General features: G+C 44.8%; 1 protein-coding gene across 1 annotated transcript in view; it reads left to right on the forward strand.

Annotated features, from left to right (window-relative positions):
* Window positions 1–14,715, forward strand: part of LOC126419409 (roundabout homolog 2-like) — a 308,578-nt gene that overhangs the window by 249,981 nt on the left and 43,882 nt on the right. The window contains exons 14-15 of the mRNA XM_050086597.1: window positions 2,173–2,327; window positions 6,778–7,049. Of these exons, the coding sequence (XP_049942554.1) occupies window positions 2,173–2,327; window positions 6,778–7,049 (427 nt within the window). The remainder of the gene's footprint in view (window positions 1–2,172; window positions 2,328–6,777; window positions 7,050–14,715) is intronic.

A 14,715-nucleotide genomic window follows, 5' to 3' on the forward strand; every position in this document is an offset into this window, starting at 1 on the left:
TAAACACTGTGGCGACGAAAGTCATGGGACACCTCCTAATATCGTGTCGAGCCTCCTTTTGCCCGTTGTGTTGCAGCAATTCGACGTGGCATGGACTCAACAAGTCGTTGGAATTTTCCTGAAGAAATAGCCATGCGGTTTCTATAGCAGTCCTTAGCTGCGAAAGTGTTGCCGGTGCAGCATTTTGTGCACGAGCTGACGTCTCAATTGTATCTTCAAACAAATCGCGAAAAATTGTGCCCCATGACATCGTTGTTTGGGAACTGAAGTCTATGAATTCTACGAACGCAGATGGTCTCCAAGTAGCCGGGCATAACCATTTCTAGTCAATGTTCGGTTCAGTCAGGTCAGAGAACCGAGTCGGTTCCGTGTAAACACAGCCAGCACCATAATGAAGCCATCGCCAGTTTGTACAATGCCTTGTTGACAACTTGTCCATACTTGTACATAGCCGGCCGGTGTGGCCGAGCGGTTCTAGGCGCTTCAGTCTGGATCCGTGCGACCGCCACGGTCGCAGGTTCGAATCCTGCCTCGGGCATGGATGTGTGTGATGTCCCTAGGTTAGTTAGGTTTAAATGGTTCTAAGTTCTAGGGGACTGATGACCTCAGATGTTAAGTCCCATAGTGCTCAGAGCCATTTGAACAACTTGTCCATAGCCTCGTGGGGTTTGTGCCACACTCGAATCCTACTATCAGCTCTTACCAACTGAAACCGTGACTCATCTAACCAAGCCACCCACGGCTTTCCGGTAGTCTATGGTCCAATCGTTATGGTCACGAGCCCAAGAGAGGCGCTGCAGATGATGTTGTGCTGTTAGCAAAGGTACTCACGTCGGTCGTTTACTGTCATAGTCAATAAAGGCCAAATTTTGCCACACTGTCCTAACGTATACGTTCCTCGTACGTCCCACATTGATTTCTGCGGTTATTTCATGCAGTGTTGCTTGTCTGTTAGCACTGACAACTTTACGCAAACGCTGCTGCTCTCGGTCGTTAACTGAAGGACGTCGCCCACTGGGTTTTTCGTGGTGAGATGTAATGGCTGAAAGTTAGTATTCTCGGCACACTCTTGACACTGTCATCTCGAACTACAGAATTCCCTAACGATTTCCAAATTGAATACCCCATGCGTCTAGCACCAACTGCTATTCTGCATTAAAAGTCTGTTAATTGCCGTCGTGTGGCTATAATCACATTGTAAACCTTTTCACGCGAATCACCTAAGTACACATGACTGCTCCGTGAATACACTGCTCTTTTGTATTTTGTCTATGCGATAATACCACCATCGGTATACGTGCATATTGCTATCCCATGACTTTCGTCACCTCAACGCTTGCATGGAGTGTAATCTTGTACGGAAGAGAAACGTGGACAGCAAAGAGACCGAGACAAGAAGAAGTTGGTAGCTGCAAATGGTACAAATGGCTCTGAGCAGTATGGGACTCAATATCTGTCATCAGTCCCCTAGACTTAGAACTACTTAAACCTAAGGACATTGCGCACATCCATGCCCGAGCCAGGATTCGAACCGGCGACCGTACCAGCAGCGCGGTTCCCGACTGGAGCGCCTAGAACCGCTTAGCCGCCGCGGCCGGCTAGGTTGCTAGCATTTGAAATATTGTGCTGTAGAAGGACACTGAAAGTTATCTATATATATCGAATAGCTATTGAGGAAGTAACGAAACTAATTTGGGAGAAAATAAGGGTTGACAGGAAACTTCTCGAAGCATGGAAGACTAGTCAGTTTGGTAGTGGATCGACTTGCCTGTGTGGAAGGGGGCCGGGAGGGGGGGGGGGAGGGGGTTGATAAAAATTGTAGAGGGCGACCAAGGCTTGAGTACAGTTCCAAGGTTCAAAAGGATGTAGGTCGCATAGTTACGCAAAGGTGAAGAGGTCTGCACACAGTAGAATACCGAGCGAGGTGGCGCTGGTTCCTTTGAGAGGGCACGGCCGACTTCCTTCCCTAATCCGATGAGAGCTATGACCTAGCTGCCTGGTCTCCTCCCCCAAGCAATCCAACCCACACAGTAGAAGGCATGGAGAGGTGTATGGAAACAGTCTTCAGACTGAAGGTCACAACAACAATCAGATATACATCTAGATCATGTGTGACAGGTCGCCTGATGTAAAGTGTGTTGTGACCGCTGTGCTGTGTGGTGTGTTTGGTAGGGTTCAGCCGAGCAGGAGCGTCCACAGCGTGGTGCAGGAGACGTGGTTCCCCGCGGTCATCGTGGGCCTCGTGCTGGCCGTCTCTCTGGCGCTGTCCGCCGGCTACTACCTGAGGCACCGGAAGGCCATCAAGAAAGACATCAGCAACCTGAACGGTAAGAACGGCACCAGGAATGCGAGCGAGCCACACCTTACGTCTCACAATAATAGAAAATACTTTAAGGAACTGGAAAATATGGTGCGCACGTAATAATTTATAAGCCAAATACAAGACGATGAATAAAAACTGATAATAAATGTAGGTGACACAGAAAAGGGCTGCATATGCCACATAGTCATCTGTCAAAAATGTACCATTGTTAAATTACGTCCATAAAATGGTAGCTATTTAGTGACGATCGCCAGGAGCTATGTGACGCACACCAACCGGACAAAATATTACCTTTTTCCTTTCAAGAGCATATTGATCATTTTGGAGCGCTGTGGTGGTGTAGAACTGGTATCAGGCCGTAGTCTGACTCTCCAAAGTTGACAATTCGAAAATTTTCCGGTCGAATTGAATGCTCAAAGAAAATTTCGGACTTTCAGCCGGTCGTTAACAGCTACACTCCGTGACGATTCGACTGAGCACCTACCAGCCGCCTCCGGCGAGCCACCGAAGACACCGTATTCGATGGCTTACCTGCAGCGGCTGACAGGTGCCCAGTCGAAACGTCGTGGAGTGTAGGCCTAATTAACGACGGCCGGCTGCAAGCCCGAAATTTCTTTGAGTTCCACCGTTGTCGTAAGTCATGATAGTGAATTAGGTCGTAAATGTCGGACTGTTGTGTGGAATCGGCGTAGTAAAATGGGTCAATGTTGAGAAATGATTAAATGGTTAGAAAAGAACTACTGTGTATAGATGTGCCTATGACCACACCGTGAAAGAAGTTGCCTTCTGTTATGGTGTAGCAATGCTGTCTGTCTAGAGTAGCCGACAGAAATCCGAGACGAGTGTCAAGTCTTATGAATGACAGTCGGTGTTATTCCGAAAAGTAAGTACGTACGTCAGCGAAAGCAGGTCCACCTTAACAAGTTTTCGAGCGGACATTGCGAAAGAAACTGTACGCAGTGGATACTTGGATTAGGCTAGTTCACAAAACAACAACACGTGAAGTTGCACATCTTCAGTGGACCCAAACAACACATAAACTGGACAATAACTGACTGAGGGCGTACAGTGTGCTGTGATGAGTCGCGATTTCGCCTCTGTTCAAATTATCCAAGAAGTCAAGTTCACCGACAGCCCAGTGAGGCGTGTAACTCACAATGTGCGCAGTGTGTATGTGCGTGGTGTGTAGCTCAGGCCGAAAGTACAATTTCCCTAATGTTTTGGGGTGTTTTCTACGCCATGAACATAAACTAGGATGTTCATTTCGACAGTCTCGGGGACGAAGTGTCGCCATATCTTCTACTTCTTCACGACGAGTATACTCTGGACGCTCCTGTCTTGCAAGAGGACAAACTGCTGTGTTCACAGGGCAGCACGCATGCATTTCTCATTTGACGAACGATCACGCAAGCAATAGCACCGCGACTGGACCTTTAAATCACCCGACCGTAGCCCCACAAAAAAATGTCTGGGACTGTTTGGGACAGCAGGAGAAATGTAGCATTCGAATACTGGAAAGTTGATAGCTCTACGACGTCTGAACACGAACAAGTGGCTATAGTACATATGATGAAACTCTCTTCCACATTTAAATGAAGCAGTTATCAAGGCTGGAGACTAAGTTACACGGCATAGCGTGATGTCTCCTACAGATTACTAATTTTTAGGACTGCGTTGTTCTTCTTCTTATTATTATATTTGTTGTGAGGAACTGAGAAATGAGACTGAGTTTCTACGCAGTTAATTAATATTATGTTTTCTAGCTGGATAATACATTTTAATATGGAGTTTTACTTAATTTACTAAAATTAATATCTTTGGACCTTGCATATCGTTAATTATTTTCTTTGAACCGCTGATGTCAGTCTTTATAACATTCACAATGAATCTGTACGTATTGGGTCAATAGCATACTTGTATAGTTACTTTATTGAAGCAATACTTCATGACAGTGTTTCCGTAATTGGCAGTCTGCAGAATGGGAGAAAAGCTTGCAACAGCGCTGGGAGAACAGTTATATGGATCACGAATACTAAGGGACAGACAGTGAGCCTTCGACGAAAATACATTCCACATTTTTCCATGCTTTTATTTTATCCTTGTGGTGTGCCTTCTGACAATGCTTTTTATTTTCCATAAAATTAACGGTACGACTTAAACCCTTCCTAATCCGGGTTTCTAACTTCATCGTTTCGGATGCTCTGTTAGTAACACATCTTGTATGTCAGGCGTAGCTACCAGATAAGATAACACGAAGGAGTTAGCATACCAAGAGATGGTACAAGTAGAAACAGCGATCTAAGGTACCGCTTAATAGCTCAGTTCATCAGAGCATTTCCCGTTTAATGGCAAAGGTCTGGTTTCGCAACTGGGGATGTTAAGAGTGCTACACCTTCTCCTGAATTATGTGCTGGTAAGCGATTCGAATCAGGACCTTTTCCATTAAGGGAAATTGCTCTGATAATCTGAGCTATGAAGTCATAGATGAGATTGGTGTTCCTACTTGTACCATCTCTTGTTATGCTAACTCTTTCGTGTTATCTTACCTGATACCTACATCTTAGTTAAAAGGTGTGTTATTAACATCGCATCCCGCCTGAGGCAAACGAAGTTAGGAATTCTGGTTAAGGAGCGCTTAATGTTGTACCGCTGCAGGACTCCGATTTAATGTAACAGGAAGTAAAAGGGATCATAAGCCAGCACATTAATTGTGTAAATCAAAACATGGGGAAACGTGTATTATATTCTCATATAAGGCTCACTATTTATCCCTCATTATTTTTGACCCACATAACTGATCTCCGAATGCCGATACATACGTTTTTCACAAACTGAAGACTCTTCTGATTACGAAAGCATTTGTTGTCGCTGTTGGCGGAGGACTGTACGAGAAAATGATCATTAGCAATCTTGCGAGGTTAATTCCTATCACGCTAGAGTGAAATTAAGAAAAAGTTATTTTGCTAAAAGTCGTGTAAAAAGAACAGAATTATAGCAAAAATCATAAAAACGGGAGCTACTGTATATTATTATATCAAAATTTTAAAAAATCCAAAATAAAGATATAAGGTGTTACAGGTATCAGAAAATCCTAGTTGGGAAAACCTGTATTCGGGCGCCTAAAATTTTGGGGATAAGATACGAATATGGACTAATCATCGTATTTTGGGTGTTGTAGCTCTTCTGGATATCCACCCTTGTAAAGGAAAATTGGATAAAGAGTTACTAGGTCTTCCGTCGTCGTTCAAAATACATTGTCGATCGTCGTTCAGACTATGCGCTGCCATCTAATGAGCAACTGTCGTGGATTCCATTAGTGTGTGGCGTATAGATATACAGTATCTGAGCATCACGTTCACGACGATTTACAAGCATTTCCAGCTCCAGACGGAATCCATATTTCAAGGGGCTGTGTCTATTCGCGTGGCTGGCAGTGACTGCACGACAACAGTGTCCTCACTCTCTCTGGCAGCAGATTATTATTTCTTACTCGCAGATACTCTTCCTCACAATGACGCGTGACCCTTGCCACAACAGCAAGGTAATGACGCGGTGGAAGATCGCACGTGTCCTACTTTGTTACTTTAGCAGGAGTCATCACTGACCACACCATTTAGTCCATTTGCGTGACATTTAATGTATTGCGCTACACAGCAGTGTGACACCTCTTTACTCTGTGAAAGGGTTCGAGTCTAGATGCGGCAAGCACTTGTAATTACACTGGAGAAATCTTCCCCGGTTATCAGCCGAATGGTAGTTTCTTCTTGAAAGAACATTTTACCGAGTTTACCATTCATTGTTGTAGAGGAGAAGTAACATTACTGGTGGTCACCATTAGAAAACCTACCGGTATACCGAGCGAGGTGGCGCAGTGGTTAGACACTGGACTCGCATTCGGGAGGACGACGGTTCAATCCCGCGTCCGGCCATCCTGATTTAGGTTTTCCGTGATTTCCCTAAATCGCTCCAGGCAAATGCCGGGATGGTTCCTTTGAAAGGGCACGGCCGACTTCCTTCCCCATCCTTCCCTAATCCGATGAGACTGATGACCACGCTGTCTGGTCTCCTTCCCCAAAACAACCCAACCTACCGGTATGTTACTTCAGGACGACACTTCTACTCTTGTGTTCCTATACGACAGTAATTTATACAGAACTTTTATTGCCCTTGTACTGTATAGAGAATGTTTCGAGTTATAGATTAAGAATTTCATTTTGCTTATAACTGGAGAAGATTTCATCAGTGAAATTCACCAATAAAAACCTGTATTCTCACACAATTCTAATTTGGTAGTTAGTTTTACAATTATCATACACTCAGTCGCACAGAGAATGATTCTTGCTAGAGCCAGGGTATGTTAATGAGATGAAGCGCCTTGTTACTGGAGTAGGTCTTTAGGCTGCCCAATTCGCAGCTAGCAAGTGCCATTGTTACACCCGACCCTTCCGTGCCAGTGATGAACGCAAACGACATCTGCCAGCTGAAACTGACGGACGGCAAGGACACGTTGTGGATCGACAGCGGCGTCGGCGTGGGCGGCGACAGCGCGTGGGGCGGCGCCGAAGCGAAGGCGGCGGCTCTGGGGGCGGCGCAGACGGCCAAGGAGCTGGCCGCCGCCCACGCGGAGTACGCCGAGGTGGACGCCCGCGGACTGCTGCTGGCGCTGCACCCCAGGCCGGCGCCGTACGCCACCACCAGCCTGCTGCCCGCCAGGAGGGACGCCGAGGTAAGCCGGGCCACCAACCGCCACCCGCCACCCGCTCCTGCTCCATGCAGACTAACGTGAACGGTAAATGCGCAGTCGGCAGGGCACGCGTGGGGAGAGCAGCAGTGGTGGGGGTTACGAGCAGGCGCTGTAGGGGAAATGCCGAGCGCTGAAGGGAAGGTGCCATTCTAAACTGAAGCCTACGCTCATATTATTTTTAAACAATAAATGGAGCACCTCCGCGCCAACATATGCATGTTGACCATTCAAAAAGGCCTCTTGGCACCTCTGCTTTGCTTAAAATCTGTAAAGAATTCTGCTCAACACGCAATAAAAGTAGTGATTTATTTTCGCCCCGATTTCTGATCATATGTAACTTTCAGAGAAGCCCCATGTGACATCATTTTTAAGAAACACCTACATTGCTCATGTTTCATCTTCAAATTTGCACTTTTCCCAAAATACATCGGTGTTTATACAATGTCACCTCAATAACATGTTGTGGAGATGGGACTGCAACCGAGCTCTGAAACCATGGTTTATCAAATTTATTAAGTGAGGAACCAAGGAGAAGTAAGGTTAATAGCTTATGGAAAAGCATATCCTATGTATAAAAATAAACGCGTAATGTCTTCACATATGCTGTTCCAAAGATCACAGCGATTCCCTTTTCACACCAACTTATTCCATAGTTAATGGAATACCACAGTACATGGTGAAGTTTTATGTAATAACCGTATGACGAAATACTCTTTGTGTGGTATCATTAGCCAAAACGTATTTCTATACCTGAAATAATTTACCGGTATGAAGTATGAGGAATGCTGTGGATACATCATTCTGTCTTTATCGCTGGTACACGCGATGGCAAATTGGTGTGCGACATCAGATGAATTTCCTCAAGAGTCTTGGTAGACAGAGACATCCACCAAGTCTGATAAAAAATTCAGTATGGTAGCTGAAGTTCATAAGCACCAACATATAATGTGATATGCAGCAAACGCAAAACTATGGCTACGACTTTCCTTTAATCAAAAACTTCTTCGAATTTCGCGCAATAACTTACTTAAATGGAAATATCTACAAAGATATTGAAAGATTACCGTCAAACTGCCTTGCCTAGGGACGCCAGATGAAAGTTGATGTCAAACCCTGAATGAAAATTGCGCAACGGATCTGGGGAGGGGAGCTTGAGAGCGCTACGTTTCTGTACGATACTAGGCAAGGGGCTGGAGGGTTCACACGTTGATGTGTGGGCCCCTGTAATCTATATCTTTTATTTTAAATGATTTCCTTTAACTTGACTCCTTTGTTATTTTTAGGGTATGTTAAAGATTGATGACAATTGATTACCTATTTATTTTAAACATTATCACTCGACTTTACAGCGATTGCAACAATTGTTCCAGTTTACAGATATTACAATTTTACAACTTATAACTCGGGTATATTATATACTAATCTGCACATACATTTCTATGGGCAAAATGGAATTTCGTAGGCCAAATGTATACCACCAAAGACTCCCAATATTTTGCATAGGACATCCACCATGTGAGGAAGATAACAGGCAAACTGGAGACCAGATACATTAACATAGGAGGTAAAATTTCCGAAATTAAACGAGAACATTCATTTCCTTACACAGTCCGAAGCTGGAAATAAAAGAATTAGTGCAAATATTCAAATATCTCTCTTCCACCCGTGAACATCGAGACAGACGCACTGAGGGCACATCTGCTCACTTCCCCGTCTTCTGTAACACTCCCAGGATATCCCGGGCACCCGGAGGTCTTCCTGTGCCCCAGTGGAGGGGATGGTCGAAACACTTGGCCGCGACTAACCTCTCCACCCCAAATCTTGTGACACTGGAACGTCTTTGACTTTGGCCTGCCTGTGCTGTCTCTCTGATCCCCTACCCAGGTGTAAGGTTGGCACTACTATACTACAGAACTACTTCCCAGCTAAGATTTGGCCACGCTTTATGGAAAGGTGTAAGGAGGATTGGAAAAGTTCATGTGCAGATTCACATTCACGTACACGACACATTTAAAAACATATTATGAAGCCAGACACATTTCTTTCCTCCCGTCCACAAGGGTTCTGTTGCACCCACGGCCGGCCGCGTCGTGCAATAAAATTGGCGGCGGAGCCACTCCGTTTGTATTTCCCGGTGCGAGCGAGCAGCGAAACTACTGTACCGTTTCACTATAACTAACGGAAAAGTAATTTTTTTTGCCCAATATTTCTTTAAAATCGTTTCAAAAAGACTGTAGAACTTCCGCCTTGTTTATGTCATCGCAGCACGTCACCGACCAGCCGAGACTGAGCAAACAATGGCGGCCTCTCTTTACAAACGAACGAATGAACTCGTCCGGCACTTTGAACGAGAACTGGTCACTGCGCATCGGCCACCGTATCCTCCACGCATTCTACCACAGTGCACTCCCACTTCAACGAAGCCCTCTACTTCACATCTTGGAACACCACTTTTTTCAGTCTTGGTTGGTCACCGAACTGTTTCGTTTATAGCCTTGCCAAACAGACTGAGGCCTAACATAGCACTCCGCGACCAGAGGTCTCGATATTCGTTTCCCCATTTGAAACGCCCCTGCTCCTCCCGCCCAGTGTTCTCCGTATTGTTGGGTGAAGTCCTGCTCTCAACGACTGCGAGTCCATTCACTCTTAGCGCCGTGGCATGTGCGACACAAATGATGCGACCTATTGTTCCGCAGATCCGCGTTTGTTAAGGCGCCAGCGTTATTTCCGTGCTCTATTACACGTAATGCCAACGGCCTTGCAGCGGTGGCAACACCGGATCCCGTGAGATCACCGAAGTCAAGCACTGTCGGGCTGGGCTAGCACTTGGATGGGTGACCGTCTGGTATGCCGAGCGATGTTGGCAAGTGAGGTGCGCTGAGCTACTTGATTGAGGAAGTAGCGGCTCCTGTCTCGTAAACTGACGTACGGCCGGGAGAGGGATGTGCTGACACATGCCCATCCATTTTCGCATCCAGTGATGCCTTTGGTCTTAGGATGACATGGTGGCCGGTCGGTACGGTTGGGCCTTCATGGCTTGTTCGGGCAGAGTTTAATACTGTATACTATCATGCTAAATAAAGTTCGGAGGCCTGACATGGACCCATGAGAGAGGACTAAAATAGTCACTCCTTCTAAACCACTAGTCAGTGCTCTGTAGCAATGCATCTACTCCGTGCAAAAGAACCCCGTCATTTTCCCAAACTACAATACCAAAATGGGGTGACTACAACTTTTCTTTGCAACTGTACAAAAGTGAGGCGACCTGTGACGTCATCCTCGGGCTCGAAGAAGATTCAGGCAACATGGTGTCGACACGTGCGAAAAAAGGCCCAAACTCAGACTTTCATATGAGGTATAAGGTGGGTTAATGACGTTACTCTGGCACCAAACTTCACCCAACTTCTTCCCAACGCATTCATTAACGTGTCTCACGACGGAAAGTTCTTTGAAACCCCCGTTACAAACACTCACACGCTCTCTTGACAACTGTGCGGTGGAGGTTAGAATCGTGCGATTTTCTTATATATGGTCGACGAAAATATTTCAGACGCCCTACCGCTCAGGATCGACACCGAGCGAGGTGGCGCAGTGGTTAGCACACTGGACTCGCATTCGGGAGGACGACGGTTTCAAACCCGCGTTCGAGTATCCTGATTTAGGTTTTCAGTGATCTACCTAAATCGCTTCAGGCAAATTCCGGGAAAGGTCCTTTGAAAGGACACGGCCGACTTCCTTCCCCATCGTTACCTATTCTGGTGGGACTGATGACCTCGCTGTTTGGTACCCTCCCAAAAATCAACCGCCCAACCAATCAGGATCGACACAAAAATCCCTGAGGAAGTGGCATAAAGTCCATCAGGAAAACCACCCCTGATCTCGGGGCGTTCATTTACTCAAATTTGGCGGTCGAAAACGGTAGTTTGCAGGGCATTGTGTAACAGAACGACGAAGTTGATAACTTATGATACTGCTGAGAAGCCCCAGGGACTCAACTCTTCTTTAAGGATGTAGTTGGGCTGCAACTCCATTGAATGTGATATGAGCTCTTTGGAGTGTAGCGCGTTCGCAGTTTTTCTGTGATATATAGGTTGTAAACCATCAGGTACCGCTGAAAACCGTGTGACGATATTGAAAGTGATCTGAACCAGCGAGGTCTACTTATGCTTTGGCAGCCCACCTGTTTCGATTCTCCTGCGCCGTGGTTTTGAGGGAGAACGGAGTTGGAGTACGACATTGACTACCTGAAACTAATTTGTATGCATTTACTTTTAGTCCTTGGAAGGTGTGTGTGTGTCAAAACTTCTACCTAACAAGCCCTTTTGAAATTCCGATTACCGAGTCTGATCCAGAATCGCCTTTGCTACCGTGCTTAAACACGGATTTTTCTGTACGTATTCTTTTTTTAGGTACGTGATTTGGATTAATCTGAAACACATCTGACTATTTCTAAATGAGACTAAAGGTAAAGATTAGTTATCAGCAACACTCAGAATGACTTTTTCATGCAACCATCACACAATGCCTAACTGTTGCGTAACAAAATCTATGCCCTGCATCCACTGAATTTATATGAAATGTTGAATATGAAAACTGTTTCTAATATTCTCACAAAAGTTCATTTAGGCCCTACAACAGATTCTTACCTTCGCAGCGGATAACTTGGGTCTGACCTCTCTGCACTGTAAGACTGACAAGCTGAAATAAATCACTGCGCGGCAGCTTGCCTTGTTAACTTATTTCTCGGGATTTTGTTTTGCAAATTAAACTTTTGTTCCTTTTCTGAAAATATGGGGCACTGCTCACGCAATACTGCAAGATGTGATGGTGCAGGTTTTGCCAAATCTATCTTTTCATGTAATAAAAGGTTATGTTTCGCGAAATCTTTTGTAAATAAGTAGGAGGGTACCTTGCAATTAGGTTAAATGCTTTTAATAAGCGATAAGACACTTTTACTAACGCGGACTATTACTTTTTATTAGCATTGTCACATACTCGTACATAAAATTGCCCTTTGTGCACTTACTTTTTGCCTCTCTTGATAAAATACTTTAACTAACTGTAGAAGGAGAAAGCTAATAGAACACTGAACGCACGATTGATAATTTACACTAGATACCAACATGTATGTATTGTTAAATACAATGAAATCTTTATGCTACAGTAATTGTTGAACTAGCACTTGTCAAAAGTAAAGGTTAATGCAAATTACTTTTTCCAAAGTGCTGTCTCTCTATAGGATCCCCTCAAAAATCATACCTTATCCTTAATGTTAAATTAAATCATCTGAAACAACAAATTCCTTCCTTTTGCAGCACATCTGATGTCCAGGCTACTTATTCTGCTATAACACAATCCTCTCTCCCCATCACAAGCCTACAGCTACTTCCGAATCCTTCGCCTGCCTGAGCTCTACTTAATAATGGTACAACTTCAGGTTGCCGAAGAATACGTATCACTGATGTTCCGGTATGCAGAGATGCTCAAAGTGGTAAACATTCCAAATAAAATGACAAATATAACAAACGAAGAGACATTTCTCGCCATTTGTATATCTTTCATAACTAGTTCTCCTAAAATGTACGCCTTCAGGGTGCATGAATGAAACAGGAAAGGGTGCCTCTAAGAACACCAGTTCGGTAACACCCTCGGTGTTGTGCAGAGACAATCCTCCACCAATTCCTAGGCGACCATGCACAGGCAACCCCTTCGACAGCTCTCAGATTCGACATGCTCACAAGAAGGTGATAGATCAATGGGCAGTACGAGCTTCCTCAACAGATTTCTATCATCTCCAAAAACAAAACAAGGTATTTGCCTAAAGTGAAAAGGGAGAAGGGGTCGCAAATAACACAAGTTTTCCACTAGAACAGACAGAATTTATCATCTTTCATGAGACCTTGCTAAGCCTGGTCGTTATCAAACACTGCCGCTAGCTAGCTGATGTCTCCATGTTCTAATATGAGACTTCTGACTCCGTACAAAATGTTCGCTCATTAAGTCGCTCCCTTTCTCACAAAAACCAGGGAACAACTAAGTTGATCACTGATGATCATTAACTTCTGATCTCATACACAACTTTTAAAGCTCAGCTTCACACCATAGGACCCATGACTCCCGACCTACCACTACGACGCATGCATTTGACTTCTTGATTTCGCGAGCTACAAAGCCTTCCAGCCAATCGGAATCAAGAGCAAAATTCAGATATTTTCACTGACCATTTCCTGCCGCCGTTAACAGAACTTCTGTAAGATGCTGCTTCCTGGGTGGACGTCTAGAACGTTTTCTACAGTGGGTATCAGAAAACAGTGGCCATCATAGGAAATCACAGACCTTTAACCCAGCCATACGGGCTTTGGCCACAACCCATTCAGGAGGATTAGGGAAAGACCGATCCATCATTTTCAGGCGGGACAACACCTCCATCCCCCTGATGCTGCCTGTCACAGACGACAGCCACCTGAATCTCCCATTATCTCACTGTACGGTTGCCAAGAAAAAGTCACTATGACTACCTTTCTTAAAGGATTCTGAACTTAGTGGCCTCGGGGATGAGAATTTCCGCCTTATGCAAGACACTTTTTTTTCACCCATACATGTTTCAGTACTTTCGTGCTATCGTCAGTGGGTTCAATTTTTATTTTTAACTGTAAAATAGTTGTTACATATTAACATTTGTGTTGTTTACAACATTATGTAAAACTTCCATTTATAACTTCATTGGCGAAAAGTGGATGTAAGCCTTAGTTAACATACCTTACATGATGGTATTGTCCATTTCTTTTGGTAGCTATTCTGCTACACAATATACAACTTGTCATCTGCAAACAGTAAAACGTAATTTATTTTTCTGTTTCTTATCCATTTAGGAACGGAAATGAGTCTGTATAATTTTTTTTCGTGTAACTTACAGTTTTGAAGTTGTGGTGAGTTCTCCTGTGTTGTTGACGGTGTAAATAGGCTTACTTCTTAACGTATGGTCGCTTGGCACTGCACTTTTTCGATTTCTCAAAGCATAGGCGGAGTTTTCGCTGCCATTACGTGTTGTTGTGGGCGTGTAGTGTTCATTTGTTTCGTAGCGTGTTTTGCTGGGTGGGGCGCGCGAGTTTGATTTGTATTTGGCGTCAGTGGTGTATGGTTTGTGTGGGTTTACGTGAGTGTGTTGAGTGAAAATGTCAGTATCACTTAAGGCCGTTGGGAAAAATGGGGTGTTGTGGAATTCCACCCCCCCCCCCCCTCTCCTCCTCTCACACACGAGCGCTACGCCCACAGCGCTGATTCAGCCATGTGAATCTGCCAGAAAAGTCGTTTATTTAAAGATGTTGTTCACCCCGCGCTTCACGTTGGCTTGACTTCCAGTTACGTTGTCAAAGCGATTCAGTCGAGTAGCGATAGGCATCCACGCATTCTGGAGAATGTCTAGTATATTTAATTTAGAGATGTTACTCCTCTGCGATTTGCGACAGAACAGCGCAGACACGCTGAGGCTGCACTTCCGCTACTTAGCACTCCCTCTCACAACTGACTGGTCAAATGCACGTGTGTTGTTTACAGTTCAAAACGCTACTGTTGCTACTGCGATAGAAGTTAACTCGTTTCCTTCACCAAGCGAAGCAACTAAGCATGAAAAGATAATTTAGAATCT

This window comes from Schistocerca serialis, chromosome 9, assembly GCF_023864345.2.
Source record: "Schistocerca serialis cubense isolate TAMUIC-IGC-003099 chromosome 9, iqSchSeri2.2, whole genome shotgun sequence".
Taxonomy (NCBI): domain Eukaryota; kingdom Metazoa; phylum Arthropoda; class Insecta; order Orthoptera; family Acrididae; genus Schistocerca; species Schistocerca serialis.